Raw genomic sequence first — 22,604 nt, 5'->3', positions numbered from 1 at the left:
GATTGAAACATGGTAGGCCATGTGTGGCCATGTAACAAGTCTCAGCTCAAGCTGCTTTGTAAGCTGTGCCGCATCTGAAACTGAATTTGTTAACTGAAGTTTATGATCTGATGCCATAACTGCTGCATTTAAGAGACACAAAACAGTCAGACTTGAAGCAGCACAGATGGAACTTCATAGATACAGCCATAGCTTTTACCTTTGTTGTAGAAAATAAGACCAGACATTCCTGGAGATTAGTGCGCACGCTGCACATGAGGGTTAGATGCCCTTGTGTGCCCCTCATGTGCTGCATCAAGCTGTGTGTCATCTGGGTTTCTGATTCTGAGTGCTGCATTGTAACATGAAGTATCCTCTCAGAGGGTCTGACACAGAAGCAAATGGGGGAAGAGAGATGGGAAGAAGGCTGGCAGGGCTAAGTGTGTCAGTGGTTAACCAGCATTTTTCTTGTCTTTCTTTTTCTGTCTCTCTCTGTGTCTGTCTTCCTCCCTCCATCTCTCTCTGTCTCCTGGCCCTCAGGGCGGTCCATCTGCCTCCTCTCTGTCTCTGATCTTTCATTCACCATGACTAGAGCCATCCAACAGCACACACACACATACACACAGTGTGCCAGGCTGCTGGGGCAGCTGTGTGTAAGCACAGCTCTATCTCGCATATCAGCTCATTGCAGCAAGAAAAGCAATCCAAGACTCCCCAACACACATCCAGTACATACACACACATACTGCCCCTCTCCATATAACCCCCACCATATTCACACATGTCACAGTGAAATACAAGACACACTGGGTTTTCAAACTTCTGATGACTTGTACACGCAGCAGTAAATCTGTAGCCCACCGCAGAGGAATCAATCCCTCTGTACTCTTAGATTAGTCCAGGTGATGAAAGGAAGGAGCGAACAGCTGAGTGACATAGTGGTGTCACCAGTCTTCAAGCGACAGAAGACTTCCTGAACTCTGCTGTCCAACAGTGAATTGATCCAACCCACTTACTACTAAAGCCTGTTACATCTAATTCCTCTGTGCCTCAAAGCTCCATCGTTGTCCAGAAACTACTAAAAACACACCAGTAAGCCACAGTATTGAGTTGATTTCAATGAACACACCTATGTGTTATTCCGCCACTGAAAATAGTCCCTAACGCAAGCACTTTTTCCTCCAGTTTGAGTAACATTTGTGTAAAACTACAGTGCCCACCGGTTTTAGGAACGAGTACTGGGTACTTTGAGCAGAGCCACAGTGGGCTGGTCGACCGCTTTGGCCAAGATTCACCTTGCAAGATCTCCTGCATCTGCTCTACCATCTGATAAAACTGTGTGTCTGTGTGTGTGTGTGTGTGTGAGTGAGACAGAGGGAGTTTGAGAGACATTTGTATGTGGTATGTGTGTGTGTGAGGGTGTTCATGTTGGTGTTTAGTGTGTGTGTGTGTGTGTGTGTGTGTGTGTGTGTGTGTGTGTGTGTGTGTGTGTGTGTGTGTGTGTGTGTGTGTGTGTGTGTGTGTGTGTGTGTGTGTGTGTGTGTGTGTGTGTGTGTGTGTGTGTGTGTGTGTGTGTGTGTGTGTGTGAAAGAGCAAGCTGTGGCCGTCCTCCATCTGCTCCTGGGTGATTGTGGTTCTGGGGAACAATGTTGGAGAGGCACTAAGCTGCTACACACACAAGCACAAGTTCCAGCAAGTGTGTGTATGTGTGCATGAATGTTCAAATGTATATCATCACTCCATTTACTCTTGCGCATTTCATGGTGTTTATGTTGCGTGTGTATATTTTACTCTCAGGATTAGAGCTATTGTTTAAGAGTGTGTGTGTGTGTTCGGGACATCCCCTCTAGTAGTTGATTGGCAGAGATAGCTGCACTGAGTCTGGGGTCAGCATATGGCTCAGTGTGATAGCGATGCTGTGTTTGTGTGTGTGTGTGTTTTCTGCGCATGTGTGTGTCACTGCCTTTCCTTCTTTTTCACACTCTGTTCCCAGTGAAATGATGGCAGCTCTGGGCATGTAGCGCTATTATCCCCCATATCCACACACACACACACGCTCCAAAAGCAGCCAAACGCCTAGCGGCCTGCCTGGCTTCTCTTTGCCAGCTCCCACAATAGAGCCTATTGTCCCAGTGAGGCTACAATCTGCTGTGTGTGACAAGGAGTGTGTGTTCCTCACCATGGTAGAAAGGTGAGGGCAAAACCTTACAAATTGAAGACATTTTGTTATTGCTGACGCTGAAATGGGGTCATGTTATCCTTGACCTTCCCTGAGCTCCACTACACCCTTCAGCCATGGAAGGAGCATTTCATTTGACACAAAAGAAGGCTGCACTGCTGCCTGTCTCCACGTTACATCCTGCTGCATTTGATGGAATTGTGCAATTAACAAATCAGGGAGAGATTAATTACAAGTGATGATGCAGGTGTATTGAAATTCCTGATTCACAAATTAGAGGAATGAAGAAACATAAATTGAAGTAGACTGTCGGCACATTTGAAGTGAAAAATACATACCTGCCAACACTCCCGATTTCCGCCAGAATCTCCATATTTTTAAGCTTTTCTCCCGCTCTGTACCCTGCTGGTCATTTCTCCCGATTTCATAATGATACAAATCAAATGGATTTGAGTGTTTCTGAGTTTCTGTGTGAGTGTGTGAAACGGCCCTGTCTGTCAGGTGTCACTGTGCTGCGCTCGCTCAAGCCCTCCACTCTGCTCTATTCGCCAGTGAAAATTTATGAAATTGGCATCCAGATGACTTGAAGATATCACCATACATTTCGCCTATGTGATCGTATTCACACCACATCACAGAAATACTACCAGACCACTCTGTCCGCCCCTTCGTCTACTCTCTATGCTGCAAAAAAACGGAAACGGAAGTCTTCTGTCCATTTTTATCAAGATTCCTACGTAATTGTCTTACACCAACTAACACAATGATTCAGAGTAGTAAGTTATTTATTATGTAAACTGTCGTATTGTAAGAATTCCTCTGTGAAACAAAGAAGAAAAGCAGGTTGCTGCCTTAAGCTGGATTTGTCTTTGAAGCAAACGTTTAAATACACTTAAAGTTCAGCGTTGGAATTCTTCTGAGGATTTAAACTACTCAAGTAAAAGTACCAATAGAACAATGTGAATGTAAAAATCATATATCTTAAGTATGTACATAAGTATTAGTATCAAAATATACTTAATGCATCAAAAGTACAAGTAGCCGTCTCATTCCACGGTATAAAAGTAGTGGTTTGGTCCCTCTGACTGATATGTTATTACATTTTCCATCATTGGATTATTAATTGTTGAGCTAGTTGGAACGACTTCAATAAATTAGGCCTAAATAAATGCATTTTGTATGATTTGTTACTGTGAGCTGTGAATTTAAGACTAATTAAAAGGCATTTTACTTTCACAGTCCTGTGTTTATTCTCCTAATAATCTGGTGTAGGTTTTTATGGGGGTGATGGCATTGAGGATAAGCCATGTGTCAATACCCCAGAACACCTCCCTCTTTTGCACAGACTAATGTTGGCTGGCATGAAAATAAAGTCTCTGCCTATTGTAAAAAAAAAAAAAAAAAAAGGATGAATACAAATGTATTTTACCCATCTGTTCTTCATTGAAAACGCAGCCTCTTATGAGCAACTATCCTGGCAAAAAGCACAACACTCTGAGTGGTATTTGATGCTTTAAGATACTATTAGGATTAGGTCAAGGGTCTGTGTATTGGGAGTTAAGGGTAAGAAAATGAGTCCGTGTGAATGCTGCAGAGGGGGAGGTGATTGTGGCTAATTGTTTCCCATCGGGTAGATGGCGGAAATGAAAAGAAAAGGGTGAGGAGGAGCGGTCACGGCTAATCTCTTCCAATTGTCCTTGGGGAAGTGTGTGTGTGTGTGTGTGTGTGTGTGTGTGTGTGTGTGTCTGTGTGTGTGTGTGTGTGTGTGTGTGTCTGTCTGTGTCTGTGTGTCTGTGTGTGTGTGTGTGTGTGTGTGTTGCTTTCAGGATCTCAGTCTGTTTCACAAGTGCATTTTAGCACCATGATCTTTGACAGTATGGTGTGTAATGAAATTATCCAGATGTTACAGTTGGTCTGCTATTGTCTAGATTTAGATGTTAGTCTTTTTTTTCTCTCTCTTTCTCAGCTGACGTAGTGATAGTGAAGTTAAGGCCTCGTGGGTTTACAGTAAAGCAGGTGTCTGTGGTCTACAGACTATTGATTGCATTCATTGAAATGCAAAACTACCATAACGCTTCACTGCATATTGTAAAGTTATGTTTTTATGTTTCATGTTATAGTAAATCTTAAAACATAAGCCTTGGATTCAACAACTACTGGCAGGAGTGTGTTTTAAGCAAAAGTACTGATGTTTCAACACAGCGAAGCAGTAACCTCCAGATCCACAGCGTTTAAGAGCATTCACCGCCACAGTCTATAGATGGGTCTGAGACCTGAATTATCAAAGGGAAAAGGGCAAATTGCTGCTTAGCGCAGCGTATTACTTGAGATATTTTTCATGTTCTCTTGTGTTATTTTTTGAGGTATATGACTCATGTAATGAGCGAATGTGTGTCTGTGTCTGTTTTTTGTGCAAGCGCACACTTCTTGTCGTAGAGAGCTGTGCAGACACATGAGTTGCAGCCATCAGTGGCCTGATCACATCTTGTTGGAGCTGGCCCCCTGCTGACTGGTAAACAAGCTAATCTGTAGTGCGTGTGGGTGTAAATGCATGAATGCACTTTGTGCTGGGGTGTGTGAATGTCAGTATTTTTTTGTGACCGGGTGTTTAAAATTCAAGGTGTCATGGACGCTAAGATCACGACAGAGTGCAATGCATCTTCAATTCACCTTGAAAAGACAGAAATATTCACTTCACTGTAATTCAGGTTGAAGAAAAGCAGCAAATCATCACATTTAAGAAGCTGAAACCATGAGATTTTTTGGGTAATTTTGTTTGAAAAAGAGTTTTCAGTTAGTTTTCTGTCAACTGACTTTGTGATCAATCAATCAATCAGTTACAGTTACAACCAGTTTAAACCGGGAGTCTTTCTGTGAGGAGTTTGCATGTTCTCTCCGTGCTTGCGTGGGTTTTCTGCAGGTACTCCGGCTTTTTTCCACGGTCCAGAGACATGCAGGTTAGTTGGTGACTCTAAATTGAGTGTGAATGCTTGTCTGTCTCTGTGTGTCGGCCCTGTGATTGACAGGCCAGGGTGTGCCCCGCCTCTCGCCCAAAGTCAGCTGGGATTGGCTCCAGCCCTCCTGCGACCCTGGAGGATAAGCGGTACAGACAATGGATGAATGGATGGATGTGTTGTAAAACTCATTATCTTACTTGTCCCAAATGATTTTGGGTGTTAAAGCATATTGTACAGTATTTATACAAAGTGAAAGATGGGAAGTAAAAAACATCGCTGACATTTAACATTCCTGACATATCTGGTGCTTTATGATAATAAGCACCATCACAATATGTCAGGAAATATTTTTTGTGCCACCTCTCATATCCATATTAAGGATTCATGTGTGTGTGTGTTTATATGGGAGGATGAATATTGTCCAACTTTTGTTAGAGCCTGCAGATAAGAGCAGGAGCCATCTCCTTAATCAGAGAATTATTATCATGGCCTCGGTGATGTTCACCAACACCCATGCTGTGTGTGAGCAAGTGTGTGCTTGTGCACTTTGCTGTGTGTGTCCGTTAAATAAAACCCATAATTGTGCTGGCAGCTTTAGGGCTCCCCAGTGGTGACAGGGAGGAGGGGGAAGGTCTGTGTGTATGTGTGTGAGGCTTAAATGTCAAAGGGTGAAATAGTGGGGTGACAAGGGGCCAATTAATGTAGCACATCTGTTTTTCTCCTCGGTTTCTGTTTCTGCGTCGGGTTAAAGAGCAGATGAATAGGGGTAAATACAATTGTGGAAGTGTGTGTGTGTGTGTGTGTGTGTGTATGTGTGTGTCGTTTCTGTGCACATCGGCCCCCAACAATAAGTAGTGCATTAGACCAACCTATCTCTGTCCTCATCTTTGGCGTACGTGGACACACACACACACTCTTAATGAAATCACAAAGCCTCCATATCATTGCTATCACAGAAAGATATAAACCCATTAGCTTGTTCCTTTGGGCATGAACACACACACACCCAGACACGCACAGGTTTATCATTACACGCTGTAAAGCTTTTCCAATTGTATTATCCCTCTGATGTCCTTCTCTCTGTTGTCTGTTCCAATGCCTGGGGTGGAGAGGACAGATAGGGTGTGTGTATGTGTTTGTGTGTGAGAGATGTGGAGAGAGATACGGCGTGTGTGTGTGTTTTTGACGAGAGGTAACTTGTAAGTAAGCTTTAGAAGGTTAGACAGACGCGTTGTTGTACTTTCAATATAATTTGTTTACCTTTCACCCTTTTTTTTTGGTTTCGTTCACATTCAGAATCACACAAAGTTGTTTCTACATCTAATAAAGATGTTGGTGATTCACCCAACTTAATTATGGTGTGATTCATGCACTCATCTGACCAAAGGAAATGATTCATAAAAACTTCAGGGGAAAGTCTGAATAGCAGCAACTGAACACTGTCCAGAGAAAGCTGGGTCCATCAGTGTAGACTCCTCTAACTCGCTTATCGCTTTAAGATTTTGCAGTATAAAGCAGACCAGCAGGGCTCGTAAACATGAGACTGCTGTCTGCATTTAAGTGACGAGATGCCGTTTGGAGCCGCATGCAGAGTTGCCTTGTGTAACTTTTTAAGTTTGTCATCCGTAAGGTTTTTTTTTAATTGGCTTCATCGAACTACCAAGTGCTACCTGTGCATCCTGAGCCTGATAAAGCTTCATTCATCTCTGCCTCAGTGCTCCATTGCTCGTGAAAAACTAGTAAAACACACTGATGCGCCGCATCCTTGCACAGGGTCCCATATTCCTTAATGACCATGAAACTTGGAACTTTACTTAATTTTGAGTCAGTCTACATGCAACATGCAATTTTCAAGTATGAAACCTCTGAGAATAGTCCCCAACAAATGAACCATTTACTCCTTCAGTGATGTTTATTTAAAAATACATTACTCAGCTGTTTTGAGTTTACTTAGGCTTTTAAAAATGAAAGTATAGATTTGTGACATATTTTTAAAGACTAATTATAGAATAATTCCAGCCAAGTATTTCAGTTTTTGAAGTGTCTGTTCATTAATGATCAGAAGGTGTCTGACTACTTTGTTTTACTTCATTCACCTGCACATGTTTAACACATCACTTCCTGCATGTCAGTGGAATTTCTCACAGAAACTTTGAACATTTCTGTAATATTGATGAGCAGGAAAGTTAATGAATTGCAAGCAGTAAAAGTTAGACATGGCTTCGTCAATCAAAAGTGACACCAGGGCCGGTGATGATGGTGGTAATATTCAACATTATGTCCTCCGCTGTTTCACCAAGAAGCTCCATATGAACAGTAGAAGGGCCTCTCACTAAAGGGCCACTAATACTTTCATCGGCATTGTAGCTGCTGTCAGTGTAGCTGTTTTTTTAGACTATAAATACAATGTCCATACACATGTATGTCATTGAGAATACTGTGTAAATGTGGCTGTATATTCTCTGCCGGCAGAAGCAGGATACTGAGTGAATAACGTTAGGAGTTACACTACAATCAGGGATTTTCCAGATAGCTCACTTCACAGCACTATGTATTTTATCTTTTTCCCACATTACAAAATGTATTAGATTGGGTTTTTTTCTGTCTTCTTCACTGAAGTCCTGCTCTAGTGAAAGCAGTACTGTGTTGGACCAAGTTTTTCTCGCTTCATAATGAAATCTAATTAACCTTTGACACCAAAATCACTCTCGAATGTGCAACTAGGAGAGGCTCTGTCTCTTATACCCTATTCTTTTATTTCCTACAGGAGGGGCCAACTTTGTTTTACAAATGTCCCTTTCCCTTCCTTTCCCCCACACGATTGAGTCACTGTCATTTATAAAATATTTCTTTTAAAATCATTTTCCACTCAGTTGATCTATATAGACGTATATTAAAATTCTAACTGAGCTGTAGATACGTGTCACACACACGTGACACAGTGAATTGTAACTTTCATTTTAAAGTAAGTTGTTGTTAATTAGAATTAGAGAGAGAGACTCTGGGCCATTGTGTGAATAACAATTAGGAGAAAATACAAAATAAATCTCTAAGGATGTCCCAAAAATCAGTGGCGTTAAGTGCCCTCAGTAAGCTCTGTACATTCACATGTACAGCTACATACAGTATATATAATAAATTCACACCATATTTTGTGTACAGACACACAATCCCACATAGGAACATCATCATCCGCATACACACACACACACACACACACACACACACACACAACCCAGCGGTGCGCCCAGCTCCTAATGCGCTAACAAGCTCCCTTTCTCCTCCCCTCGCCTCCTCTCCTCCTCCAGTCTCCATCAGCCTCAAGTGATCGCAGGAGTCGAACACCACCACAATGAACTGCGCTGCGGGAGAGAGAGGGAGAGAAAAGGGCTGACATGGAGAGAGAGAGAGAGAGAAAGAGCCTGAGAAGGCACGAACACTTTACTCTCTCCTCTCTTTTCAGCCACGCAGAAGAAAATGAGTTTCTGACTCGACACAAAGGAGCCCTTTTATCCACCCCCTCACTCCTCTACCTTTCCCGTCTGCCTTTCTCTGCTCTGCTTTCTCCTTTTTCTCCCTCGCCAGCCTTTTTCCCTCTTTCTCCCCTTATAATTTTTCCCCTTTTTTTTGCTTTTCTCTCTTCAGATGAGAGACATTTTTGTGCTAATGACTTAATAAGAGGAGCCATCTGAAATTCAATTACAGTAGATTTCATGGTGATGACTGCCATTTGGATGGAGGGAGAGAGGGAGGGAGGGAGGGGAGGATGAAGGCAGAGATGTGCCAACTCAACGCAAGTTTACTTTCTTTGACCTCTCACTGGTTTCTACTTTTGATAGTAATTATAATTTCACACAGAGATGCGACACACAATGTAAATGCACAAAGCAGGATCAAAGTTAGGTAACAAAGTTCAGCAAACTACAGGAATACATCTAAATAACAACAATAAAGAAAACGTGATTTGATCGAAAGCTCCAGAAGTGCAGCTAAATGCCAAATAGCGTTTCCAAGCTCAAGAATGAGCATTCAATCTCAAATGAATCAAATATTTAGTAGCTGTTAAACACGAACATAGTGGGATGAAAGCATGAAAGATATAGACGTTACTCCAAGATACACGCCAGATTAAAAGGGAAGGCCTTTGATTTTTGGCTAAGCAGTGTGTCACTGGAAAAATCCACTCAAGCTAAAAGAATGATGCAGTTCATGTTTTTGTCAGCAGCCTCTGCAGTTTGCTTTGAATAGATGGAAGAAGTGATTCGATAGATAGCATGAGCAGTAATTACAAATTTAATCAACAAAAATGTTTAGCACACAGATTAGCATGTGGACCATGGGAAGTAAAATTCCTGCCAATGACTGGATATACGTCATCCAATAAACTTGTCATTAAAGCCCCAACACTCTTAGCCCACCCACACAGGTGTTTTCACTTAGGTTGTCTGGTTGACCTCTTCTCACCAGCGTCACTTACCTGCTCACTACTAGCAAGAGATGGAACAATAAGGAGACAATTCTACTGCTCATGTAAAGCTTTTGCATCGAGCGTGCATCCGTCTCTCACCCGATGTTGCCTCTTCCTAGCGGGGAGCCGGTGTTTACATAAGGCCACAGGCCGAAAGCCACGCAGAGAGGAAGAAAGAGAGGGAGATATAAAGGAGGCAGACGGAGAAAGAGAGACAAAAAGAACTGCAATGTTCTCGTCATTTATCTCAGCAGTGGTGCCATGTCTGTTTTGATTTCTTCTCCTTGTTCTTTCTTCTTTTCTTCAGATGTCCATTAAACCTTTTTCATCTTCTCAGAAATGACAGAACAATGGCCTTTTATACGGCAGACCTGCATTTCTAAAAAGCTGCAGAATCTGTGGACCCTTATTTTCTTAGCTGTTGCTTCCTACAACTGCGCAATATTTATACATAATGTAGGTATAATTATGTATTTGTAGGAATAAATAATTGCATTGCACACACACGTGCACTCTCTCTCTCACTCTTTCTCTGTCCTGCACACACACACACACACACACACACGCTGATTCACCAAATGGGGAAATGCGATGCAGGGGACCAAGAAGCAGGAAAAGGCAAGCGGCGAGATCATATAGAGAATCAGTGTGAGACACGCTGGTTTGACACTCTCCTCTCAACTCTCTCTGAGAGACACACACACACACACACACACAGACACTCACACTCCTCTCTACCTCCCTTGTGACTCGCTGTAGGATTCTCACCCCTCTTCCTCTTCACCCTTGCTATTTCCTCCTCGTCTTTTTACAAGTTCTTTTCCTCCCTCAGCATCTCGCTTTCTTTGCACTCTCTATCCCACCTTGGTTCCCCCTCATTTCCTTTCCTTTTCATGTGTGCTTTAAGAGAGAGTGTGAAGTGTTTTTGAAACAATGACTGCTATTTTTACATCTTGAAAATCCTTGAAGCTCCTGTGAAATCAAGCGTGGTTGATTTCACTAAAATGTCTGCGTCATCTGTCCAAAGTTTATTTGAAGTTTCTTCCTCTCGGGTTTGCCAGCTTTTTTCCACTCATTCCTCCCTTCTCTACCCTCCTCCTTTCTCTTTAATTGTGCCAGCGCAGTCTGTCCCTCCACTTTAAAGGAGCCATATTGTTGTTATTATCATTGTCTCTAACTGGATCAGTTACCATTAGACCTGAATCTTTCTCCTTCTGAGGCCCATAGACCAGCTCTCTAACCCAATAGAAAACCCATGGGCACTATTACAGATGGCTGACCCATTCACAATGCACCCCTACACACACACACACACACTGAGGTACAAACACACAGATTTCATTCTGAAGATTCATTGGCCTAATCCCATCACACACTCAAACAGGGACACACGCACTTACATACACACATTGTGCCCGTTCACAACTAACCATATCAAATACAGGCACACACGCGCTGCTCTCATTGAAAATCCTCTGTTATTGGAGCTCACTGAGCAAATGGTAATACTATTGGGAGATGATGGGACTGAGGTAGGTGTGTGTGTGTGTGTGTGTGTGTGTGTGTGTGTGTGTGTGTGTGTGTGTGTGTGTGTGTGTGTGTGTGTGTGTGTGTGTGTGTGTGTGTGTGTGTGTGTGTGTGTGTGTGTGTGTGTGTGTGTGTGTGTGTGTGTGTGTGTGTGTGTGTGTCCACGAGACTGTAACGGCTGCATATGGCTGTCATTATGGTTGGATGTATGAGTAGGACTAAGGAGGAGAGGATAATGTCATTCTATCAATGAGGTTATCCCTATTAGATGGACAGTTGAAGTCCTGGTTTCCCTGAGCATCTCTCTTTGAATTCATTGCTGAAGGCTGTAATAGCAAATGATAAAAGGGTTTGGTTTCCTTTTTCTTTTTTTTTTTCTTTGGCCGCATTCTCAGTAGATAGTTAACTGGCAAAGTGGTTTTATATGAAAAAAACTGTTTACTCTTTTTATTCCATCATATTCTTGTTTTTTTCTGATTTACTCCATTTTTATATTCTTCTCGTGCATTTTTAAGCTTTATTTTAGTGTCCAGTTCAGCTTTGTTGTGGTATATCATTTTATTTTATGCTCTCTTAGTGTTTGTTTTCTGCTCTATTCTAGGGATTTTATTCTGAACCAAAAGAGTTGTTCATGAGTCAGTTCACTAGCAGCTGGTAAACGTGACGAGCCCAGTAGCAGTCCTGTCATCACTATCGTGGATTAGTCCCTCCAGCAGCAGTCGGGCAGCGCATGTTCATGTGTGTTGGGGGGGAGTGTGTTTGGACCACTGACTGTATAAAAGAAGTGGACGTAACTTTCGGGTCTGAAAAGAGAACCTAATATTTGTGCTAATAAGTGCTTTAAACCCTCAGTCTTTCTAAAGGCCAGCAGGGGGCAACTCCATTGGCTCCAAAAACAACTCCAAATGAATGGAAGTCTATGAGAAAACGAGCCTACTTCTCACTTGATTTATTTATTATCAGTAAACGTTTTCCTAATGAGTTTATTGTCTCACTCACTAGTTTCACATCTTCTTAAACACAGCATGATGTGAATGAATATCACTTCAGGCTCTAAAACTGAGATGGTGACACTCATAAAGCCAGACTCGAGGCTTCAATACGGCTGTCCACAAACCAGAGGGCGATGCCACAGTGGCTACGTCCACTTCTCACATACAGTTTATGGTTTGGACAGAGGTCTGAAAGGAGGGGCTGAGATTTCTTGCATTGGGCACCTCTAAAAATCTAGCTACTCTTGCTGGTTTCCAAAGATGCCTACCCCAGCTTTAATATGTTAGAAACCATATGTGTTAGGATTGGGGTTTTTTCCTTGACCTTTGACCGCAGCTATGAGGAGCGAGCCAGATACCTAGAAACTATCGTACAGCACCACCAGGAGCCAACCACATTTGAGGATTACGCCGCTCGAGTCTACAGTCCTGCTCCTTGCACACACCTGCCCTCTGACACAGGTAAGACACATTTCACTCACTATTCCCCTGCCAATAGCTACACCCATCAATCAAAACCTCATAAAGATTTAAGAAATTATTTATGTAGCACCTTTTACACAGGGGTTGTAGCTCAAGGTGCTTTACAACAAATGAAGAAATGAGAACAAGCAGATTAAAACGAACATTGCCCAATAAACAGGTACACAGAACAATGGAATATGATAAAGTCAAAAGTAAAACAAAGGAAAGCATTTGAAGAGTGTAATAGAAAATAAAAGATAACAAAGAGTGATGGTTAGTTAAAGGCAATGTGTTGAATGAATACGTTACAGCCTTGTAGAGGAAAAAAAAAAAAGGCAGAACGGCCAATTTTCTTATATGTGTGATAGTTTGTATTTTAAAAACCGGCAGCAGATTATCTAAGAGTCCGCGAAGGATTGTAAAACGACAAAGATTTAGAAATGTATGCCGCTCTTAAACCATGGAGTGCCTCGTAAATGATAAACGAACTTTAAGATCATTCCTAATGGACGCTGGGAGCCAATGCACGTTTGCTAACTCAAGGATTATATTCTCTGTCTTTGTTGTTGTTTAAAAGCCTGGCAGCAGACGTCTGAATTCCTTGTAGTTTATCAATAGATTGTTTTGGGAGAGCAGTGAGGGGAACATTGCAGCAATCTCATCTATTTGAAATAAATGCAAAATGAAAACGGCTCGTTAATCGGTCAAAGTGGCCAAGTGTGGACACACGTTTTCTTACTCTTTCAAATATCTTACCACAAAGAAAAGAACAAAGGCATGTTAAATGGCACTCAGCTATACTGCTACCCTCTTTTTAAGAACTGTACAATAATGATCCTCCTACTGGATTGCACACTACCAGCCCGCCAGCATCTCTTTCCTTTCAGCTACAGAGCTGCCACACGCACACTGGCAGCTCGCGGTCTGATTCACAGGCTTGTATCTGACGAGTCCTGTTCTCTGTCCAAAGCTGTGCTCAGCCTTCTTCTGTCTCCAGAGCGTCTCTGAGGAATTAGCTGACATCTGATCAGCCGTAGAGATGCCAGGCATGCACATGGGAGTCATATTCTAATGTAGACTCTCATATGGATCCTGTTAAGTTTATTAGACATAATCAAATTATTCATTGTGGCAGTTATTTACAATAATGTAATTCTGCACCTAAGCAGTATGTTTTCTTCATAAAGAGGTATTGTAATAAAGCAAAGAGGAAAACAAATGAGTGTGATGTAGGCCTGTCACATATCAGATATCATATTAATCTGTACACTTTACTTTTTCGTTACTGCTCAAGCAGAAGTGTGACTGTGAGTGTTTGTCTTTAATATTCAGTACTGTGAAAAAGTTTTAGGCAGCTGTGAAGAAATGCTATAAAACAAGAACGCTTTCAAAAATATAAAATTTTATTGTTTATCAATTTACAAAATGCAAAGGGAGCGAACAGAAGAAAAATCTAAATCAATATTTGAAAGCAACCTTATTTTACAGTATTTCCTCACACCTGTCTAAGACTTTTGCACAGTACTGTTTGTATCATTGATCACTATGGATTGTCTTGGTCGACTGCTCCTTATCTGTCCAGCTGTCAAAGATATTAATAATTATACCATAATAATCAACCTGATTTGAGGCTGAATAACATTAAACGCAACCTGAGACGCAATTGTTTCCCCAAATGTTCATTGAGAATATTTTATCAGCCAGAAGTCATATATTGCTCTATATCGGCTTGTCACGTTGTTGTTCAGCCCCAAATGTCATTTCAGAACACAGGATCAAAAAGTCAAAAGATAATGAGATATCAGAGTTTGTAATAGCCACTCAAGTCAGGACTTGTATGTCTCAGTCTGCCTGATACACTAGTCCTGATGTGTGAATCATGTCCAAAGGTCACAATTCAGATTGTGCTTTTGACTAAATCTGGAAAACATAATAATCCTGTTCTCTGAAATAAACCTTGCTCAAATTACTGAAGAGCCCCTCCCCCGCCCCTCTCTCTCCCTCTCTCTCTGTATCTCTCTCTCTCTCCCTCTCTCTCTGTATCTCTCTCTCCCTCTCTCTCTGTATCTCTCTCTCCCTCTCTCTCTGTATCTCTCTCTCTCTCCCTCTCTCTCTGTATCTCTCTCTCCCTCTCTCTCTGTATCTCTCTCTCCCTCTCTCTCTCTCTCTCCCTCTCTCTCTGTATCTCTCTCTCCCTCTCTCTCTCTCCATCTCTCTCTCTCTCCCTCTCTCTCTGTACCTCTCTCTCTCCCTCCCCTCTCCCTCTCTCTCTCTCTCTCTGTACCTCTCTCTCTCCCTCCCCTCCCTCTCTCTATATTAACTTACAGGTTCCCCTCCCTTAACAGCACAATGATCAAACATTCTTCTCTCTCTTTGTTTTTGTTTTCATTTTCTTTTCTTTTTCTTTTCCCTTATTATTTTTTTCATTTATTTTGTTTGTTTTTTTCTTCTTTTTCTTTTTTGTTCCTCCCCTTTAGATCGTTTTGTCTCACTTGCCTATAGCTAAAAGGTAAGCCTGGTCACATGATTGACACGCCCCGTTCTGATTGGCTCTTCCTACTGACATTTCAGCCTAACCTCTTGCTCTCCTCTGATTCCTCCATCATATTGTGTTTTCTCAGTCCGTTTCTCTCCTCTGTTTTCAACACTTTAAGCAGATCTGCATGTGTTTTAAGTCCTGTACTATTTAAAAGGACGTGTCAGTTTCAGCTCATCTGTGGGTGTAGTTTGGTACGACTTTAGGATTTGCTCGTTTTTTGGCTACTTTGGGGAAGAGGATAAGCCGTAAACAAAACATAGTCATATTATCATCCTATGAGGTTGTTATAGTCACATTAGGATACATTTGGGCTAATATACACTCTCTTTTAGCTCAGTTTTTGTTCTCCACCAGCTCTAGTGGGAAATATCTGCCTCTGTAGCTTCTAACTAGAATCCACATAGGAAGCGAGATGTGAGCGGTGTGTTAACGTTCTTTCGTCTTCCGTAAACGGTGTCCTGCGTCTGTCAGCAGCAGCTCCTGGTATCTGAGTGGACAGCTAACCTGCCTTCACCAGGCTGACTGACTGACTGATTATTGAACCAAAACAGTTTTCATGTCAGCCCCATGTGAAGAAAGTGCTTTCATGTAGCCTGTTGATCTATTGATTTTATTTCTCAAGTCTGAGGAATTTGCCTGTAAAGTTAGTGAAATGTACAGCTCACAGACCGAATGAGAGCTTTGATCAATCCATCAATGGAACCTGTGATTGTAACAGCGGTCTGTCCACTAAACGCCACAAAAATAGACTTGAAGGGCAAAAAAACACAATGAGTCTCAATCCCTGTGTATAGATACAATTATAAAATGGAAGTTCCATGAGACACGCAAGTGGCAGACAGACATCAAAAATGCTTCTTAAAATGGGGATTGCTCATGAATGCTCCTCTGTGTTCAACAGCTAGTTGCTAACTGTCCGCTGGAGGTTTGAGATTTTTAATTAAAACCACAAAAACACTGGGAGCTCTGACAGTGAGCCCAAACGATGAAGCTTTGCACTGTAAACCCAAAACGATGAGCTGATTAGAGTCTAAAATGCTCAGCAGAGTTGGACCAGACTCCTCTGTGGGTCGGTCACGACAAGTAACTCCTCTTACATTACACGGTCAGCTGAAGTAGCTGAATTTGAACGGTCACTCTGAGATTTTATTCCTCATGAATGTCAACAGGCAGATTCAGCTGGGTAGTCCTTGTCGAAATAATGGAAAAATAGAACTGCTCTTGATCTTCTTCATTCCAAACTACACTCTGTGGCATGATGAAAGTGAGACATCCTTTCTCATAATGTAATGATGTGAGACTTCTGCTCCTTCGTCCGTTCACTCACTCTTTCAGTACATTTCCTGTTTGTTCTGTTAACCTGCGATGTCGCACTGACCTGGTGAAACTTGACCTCTAACCTTTTGTATGCTCCTCTCTTCCTGGTTTTGATATGATGTAGTACTGTAGCACTGTGCGCGTGCACACACACACACACACACACACATTCTGACACACTGACACTTTAAAATGGGTAAGCATATTATAGGTACACACACACACACACACACATTTTCTGAGTGTGTAACTAGCAATTAAGTTTGTTTGTATTGTTATATTTGGAATAAGTGACTTAGTGGTGGGGATCACCAAAATTAAGCCTAAAAATAATGTCATTAAAATGTTTCTGTGTCATCATGAATGTGTGCATGTCTTGTACTGTGATTTGTGTGTTGTCAGTCTCTTTGTGTCTCATGTTTCTTTCCGTTCTGTCTGTTCAGTGAATTGGACTCTTTTTCTCTTTGTGTGCGTGGCAACTTCTTATTCTTTGTTTTTATTGTTTTTCTGTTTTCTTTCTTTCTCCTCCTTCACTCTCCAAAACTCCCTTCCCCTTTTTATTCCTTCTCTTTCCTCTTCTGTCCTCTCCTCTCCTATCCCCTCCTTTCCTTCCATTTCCTTTCCTCCTCTCCTCCCTTATTTCGTCCTCTTATCTGCTTTCCTTTCCTCACCATTTCTTTCTCTCCTCTCCTCTCCTCTCCTTTCCTTTCCTCTCCTCTTCTTTCCTTTCCTATTTTTCCTCTCCTCTCCTTATCTTCTTTCCTCTCCTCTCCTCTCCTCTCCTCTCCTCTCCTCTCCTCTCCTCTCCTCTCCAGAGGAGCATAGTGTTATGTGTTTGATGGTCCCTAAGCCACTAGACAGCTTTAACCTGCTCAGGGTGAAGGGGAAGGGTCTGAAGCAGAAGGTCCTTCATGCTAGCTGTGAATGGTATGCTTTATAGATAGAAACTCACTTTAGATCCTCTTCCTAATCTATTTAGATATCATCTAGACCACAGTTTTTCTTTTGTCTAGTCTAGTTTTCTAGCCTAGGTTTCCAGCAGCCACTGTGAAATTATTCCAAATGTTACATTTAAAATGTAATAAACCTGCTGAAGTGAGGTACCTCTGGACTAATTTGTAGCTATTATCAATTGTTAAGTCAGATCTGTGTAGCCACATAATCCTTTTAAATTATTTATAGCCTGATAATGATTGTTTGGGTGCTATTTAACAGATGGGTTTTCACTGAGCACTTTCAGAAGTGTAATGTCTTCAGTCCAGTGAGGATCACTTTGTGTTAGTAGTTTGTGTAGCTTCAGCACTTGGCTTTTGTGTCATCACTAAACTTAAATAGTTGTTGAGCACGTGCTGCCATGAAAAGTTTATTTATATTGCTTTTAATGACCTGTACAGACACATCAGAGGGCCTCAGTGGGGAAAAGTCTGAAAACACAAGACAATAAGTTTTTAGTGAGCTAGAATGAAGTCAGTATAGGCTAAAAATAAAGAAAATGGAGCCTGTGTTTCTCCTTGTCTTTCCAGCTGTCCGTGTGTGTGTGTGTGTGTGTGTGTGTGTGTGTCCGTGTGTGTGTGTGTGTGTGTGTGTGTGTGTGTGTGTGTCCGTGTGTGTGTCCGTGTGTGTGTGTGTCCCGTGTGTGTGTGTTTGTGTGTGTGTTCCTGTCTGTGTGGTGTTCATTGTATACGACTGTAGAAGTTTGTGCACTCGCTAGAACATCATGGGATGTGAGGTAATCTTCCTGTTGTCCCTTCGACCTTTTCTGCTCATATTTACCTCCTCCCTCCTCTCCTTTATCCCTGCCTCCCTCATCCACCCCATCCACCCTCCTCACTCCCCACGCCCCCCTCACCTCACCCGTCCGCCCTTCATTCACACCTTTCCCCTCCCCCTCCTCCTCCTCCACAGGCTCCTGCCTAGAGATTCTTCGGGGAGAAAGTCCGGCTCTTGGGGAGGCCTGGAGCGACTCGGCATCCCCCATGTCTCCTCGGACTAGCAAGAGCCGCATGTCCATGAAGCTGCGACGCTCCTCTGGATCGGCCAATAAGACTTAAGCTCTGTAGACTACATGGCTGACGTCTGATCAGACCCCTAAGTCCAGTAAGCATGTCTTCCCAGAGAAAATTTGGTCTACAATTGTACTTAAAAGTACAAGAAATTAAACATAACATGTATTTGAAATGACCCGTTGTAGGGAAATTCATATAAATATTCATTTTCAATGGGGAAAAATGATCATGACCGTCGTGGGTGTCACATTTCCTCCAGCATGCTGCCGTTGTGGTCGGACACTGGCCATTTATATACTGAGCACTTTGTCGCACAGTTGTACTCTCAAAAACACATATAATGGTGTTCTGTGGACTGTATTGTACTGTAACTTTATTTTGAAATGTGCTCACAGCTGCTGCATTTATCCTTAGCTTTGCTGTCTAAAAAAACACAGAAACCAGTCTAACCAGTGCTGCAGCATGCTGGTCTTTGCCACAGTAGAAACAGCAGGACAAGCCTGCTGCCTAAGCAGTGCAGTATTAGTTCATAATAATCCAGTGGAATCAGGACTGCGAAAAGCTTAAGTGTGCCACATTATACACTGAGATCAAACTGCAGAACAAAGAGGAACAAAAGTGTCTGAGCGTTGTTGAACGTTGCCATGAGGAACCTGTATATTTGTACTATAGTCGGTCCGTGTGTGTACAGACAGAAACATGTTTTGATATAAAAAGGATGAATTGAGAGTGCTTGCACCTTTTTAGTGTTGCATGGACAAAGCAAGATAAAAGTCTATTTTTGTTCCCAGTACAGCATTAGATCTATAAAGATAAGACCAGGGGTCACTTTCTATTCAGTCCTCATAAAATGTAAATAGAAGCTCTCATTTGCTAATAAGAAGAAAAAAAAATCTGTCGTTGTGGATGTGGCAACGCTCTCAAGCCAAAAACGTTCTGTGTTTGAATCCAGAAGAAAGTCCCCATCGTTGAATTTATGGGGCTGAAATCTGACCCTTTGAGTGAAGCCATGTGAGAAACAGTGTTAAAGCAACGATGGAGGGATTATTTGTCTCTCGTAAAGGAGAAACAAGAGCGATGATAGAGGAGGAAGCACTTGTTACGTTGAGTTTGGATTTTTTTTCATTTGCTCATGCTGTAAAATGGACAAGCACTGATTTTCAAAGCATTTTTTTTTCAGTCTTTTTTGGTCATTTTTTAATAACTGACTGTAAAATGTGTTTTGACCCGAAGAGGAATGTTCAGTGTGTTGCTCCATCATCTGATTTGTTCCTTTGATTATATATATAAATATATCTGTATATCTATATATGTATGAGTATAAATATATGTATACTAGATATATGAATATCTATGACTGTGTACAGAGTGAGGAGGCCTGTTGTGTATATACTGTTAGCTGCCAAAGTCGAACTGTGGTTTCACCTCAGACCACATATCTGCTTAAAATGGCTTGACACTACAAGATTTTAAGCGTTTTCTTTCCGTTTCATAGCCAGTTCGCGCTTTATTCTCTAAGAATTTAAGGTAACATCAAATACTCTTCTTTACTGTTGAAATACATTACCTTGGTGCCGCGGCTAAAATGGGGGAAATTTGTGAAAAAATAATCAAAAGTAACATTCGAGGCCATCGTTTTCCTCCATTTGACATATTGGCATATTGTTAAATGAAGTTCAGTGTCTTTTGAGGCAGGTTTGGTTGAGGACTGTTATTTGGTAATTAATTTTCAGTACCTCTGTGGTGGCGCAAGGAGGAAAAACGCAGTGTACAAAAGAAAGATACTGTAGATTCAAGGCCAAAGAGAGGGAGAAAGGAACACGATGTCCACTCATCACTTAGAAATGAATGGTGTTGTGTTTCTTTTTTTTTTTTTTTTTTCACTCCGCTTTTATATTTAGACGCATCTCCAGGTCTGGATGGACGGGATCTGCATGTAATCACAGTCCAGAAAATGTAACACTACAACAGACGATTTTCATGTATTTTAACGTCCTTATTTCAGCACTCCCATCAGCTCGGCTCAACTCTAATAAAACTGACAAGGTTTCAAATGAGCTTACATGGTTGTACTTCAGGTTTTTCTGTCACAGGTGGTTTTCCAGGGTTGATCGTGATTGAACGTTGTTCCATTTATTTTACATGACGACTACATTATTTCCTTTTCCCATGGTAAAGGAAACGGATGAATATGCCAGATATGTATTTGAGAATACAGATCTGAGACAAAGGTTTTTTTGTTATGCTTCGCTGCTTGAAGTGTATTCGCAACTGTATTTTCTGTACTGTTTTATTTTTTTATTTCAGCCATAGATTCTCTGTAGAGAGGAAAGGGATTGTACAACTTTTTTTTTTTTTTATTTGTTCACATCTAAGCATTTGCCAATGTAAAATGAGGTCAAATTCATATTGTTACTTTGTGTGTGAATATTTGAAGTCGGCTAAGATTTAAGTTGTCCCTTTAAATTATTGCCGTTATCACTATTATTATTGCTGAGGTTGAAGCACGGTGGTCTAGTTGCCCCGTTGCACTCTGGGACTGATCTGTACATGCTGTATAGGGACTACAGCCCACCTGCCAGTCACTGATTGTGTCTCAGTTACATCCAGTAAACACTTTGACAACCTGATCCTGTTCAGGCTACAGCCCAAACACTGCCCCAGTACCTGAACCACACTGTAGCATGCACACTCCTTTATAGGGGAGACCGGGGCTTGTTGTCACACCTTTTGCTTTCAGGTGAATTTCTGCTCATCACCAACGTTTCCTTTTGATAGTTATTCCTACATTAGAGGGAAGCTTAACATCTTGGATTGAAATGGCTATCCCTTTAATTCTCATAACTCATTTTAACAGCAAGTTATTACCCCTCAAAGACACTCTGACACCCCCCATGATGGGGTTAGTTGCCCCTTCAGAAAAAAAATGAGATTTAAAAAAACCTTTGTAACATTTACATTTTTGAAGCCAGAGACACTAAATCAGTTTTGAAATGAATAGAAAACTCAGCGTATTTGTCTTAATTGTTTAAACAATGAATAATAATAATAGTGATGATAACCAGCTCCACCTGATCTCAGGACAAAGGGTTTATGCTAGCTACCACATGTCTCTGGCTAGCAACTGAAAAGTAGACTAAAATTAAAGCTCTCATCTTCTGTGACCCATAAAAAGTACAAAATTTCTCTTCAGCTCAATGTTTTTTGCCTTCGCTAGAAATGAGCACAACGTCACACCCAATGTTTGATATCCACACGATGAAACAGCGCCCCCTAGTTTGGCTGCAGTAAGCTCTGTGGCAACCAACCCCGCTGTCCCCTACTCTTTGATTGAAACACCAGTGACTCCACATCATTCATGGAGTCTGCTTTTGTGTCCCAAGGAATAGATGGGAAATGTCACAGTTCCAAATTTGTTTTCACAGATTTAAAACTCTCGAGAAGGATTTCAGTGTTTGCATTGAGCTCCAATTTATCTGCTGGACTAAACTCAGGCTTAAGACTCCTTAAGTGCATGTTTGTTTATTTAGAAAACCCTGAGCAGCAGCAGCAGCCAAAATGTATAGAGAACCTGAGTTACCCAAAGCCTTTCAGCGTTAGTTCCACATCATCTTTTTGACCCAAATCTGACATCTCTTGTCTAAATAGGAGAAAAAAGTCAGACTCCCTTCTCATCTGCAGCCATATCAAACTCAGAAATGCTGTTTTCCTGTATAAAAACGTGGACCTTGTGTGCCTGCATTGATGCTCTGAACGTGAGGGCTGTGACGGACACGGGTTCAGCTGTTGTCCAGATGTTAGTTTGGGACAAAGCTGATGTATCTAACTACTGACTGTACATACTGCATGACACCAGTTCAGTACTAACTGCATGTGTTGATCATGTAACAGCTGTATCACAACACACACACACACACACTCCTCAAACTATGTTACTGTCAGAACTGTGGTGTGTAAACATGTAATGTCTCTTTTGGACGCAGAGAGAGTGCAGATGTGCAATGATGGAATTTGACAATAAATGACTCGTACCACTGATTCCTGGACCAGTTCATGTATCAGGTGTGTGTGTGCACCAGCTTTGAGACCACAGAGGAAAGCTGATAGGGCAGGACTCCTCCTTGATCATACTGTATTAACATTTATTGACAGTAATTTAGAATAAATTTCACATT

General features: G+C 41.7%; 1 protein-coding gene across 2 annotated transcripts in view; it reads left to right on the top strand.

Annotated features, from left to right (window-relative positions):
- The window catches only part of ralgapa1 (Ral GTPase activating protein catalytic subunit alpha 1), a 65,946-nt gene extending 47,393 nt beyond the window's left edge, over positions 1-18,553 (top strand). Inside the window, exons 44-46 of one of the 2 annotated variants that reach the window (XM_070841783.1) lie at positions 12,440-12,564; positions 15,045-15,076; positions 18,329-18,463. In XM_070841783.1, coding sequence (XP_070697884.1) covers positions 12,440-12,564; positions 15,045-15,073 — 154 coding nt within the window. In that variant the 3' untranslated portion in view covers positions 15,074-15,076; positions 18,329-18,463. Of the gene's footprint in view, positions 1-12,439; positions 12,565-15,044; positions 15,077-18,328 lie in introns of both variants that reach the window. The other variant, XM_070841782.1, reaches the window with a different exon arrangement.
- The last annotated feature ends 4,051 nt before the right edge of the window (positions 18,554-22,604 follow it).

The sequence above is a fragment of the Pempheris klunzingeri genome, chromosome 13 (genome assembly GCF_042242105.1).
Source record: "Pempheris klunzingeri isolate RE-2024b chromosome 13, fPemKlu1.hap1, whole genome shotgun sequence".
Classification (NCBI taxonomy): Eukaryota; Metazoa; Chordata; class Actinopteri; order Acropomatiformes; family Pempheridae; genus Pempheris; species Pempheris klunzingeri.
The sequence above is the reverse complement of the archived record's forward strand: the minus strand, read 5'-3'. Positions and strand labels throughout refer to the sequence as shown.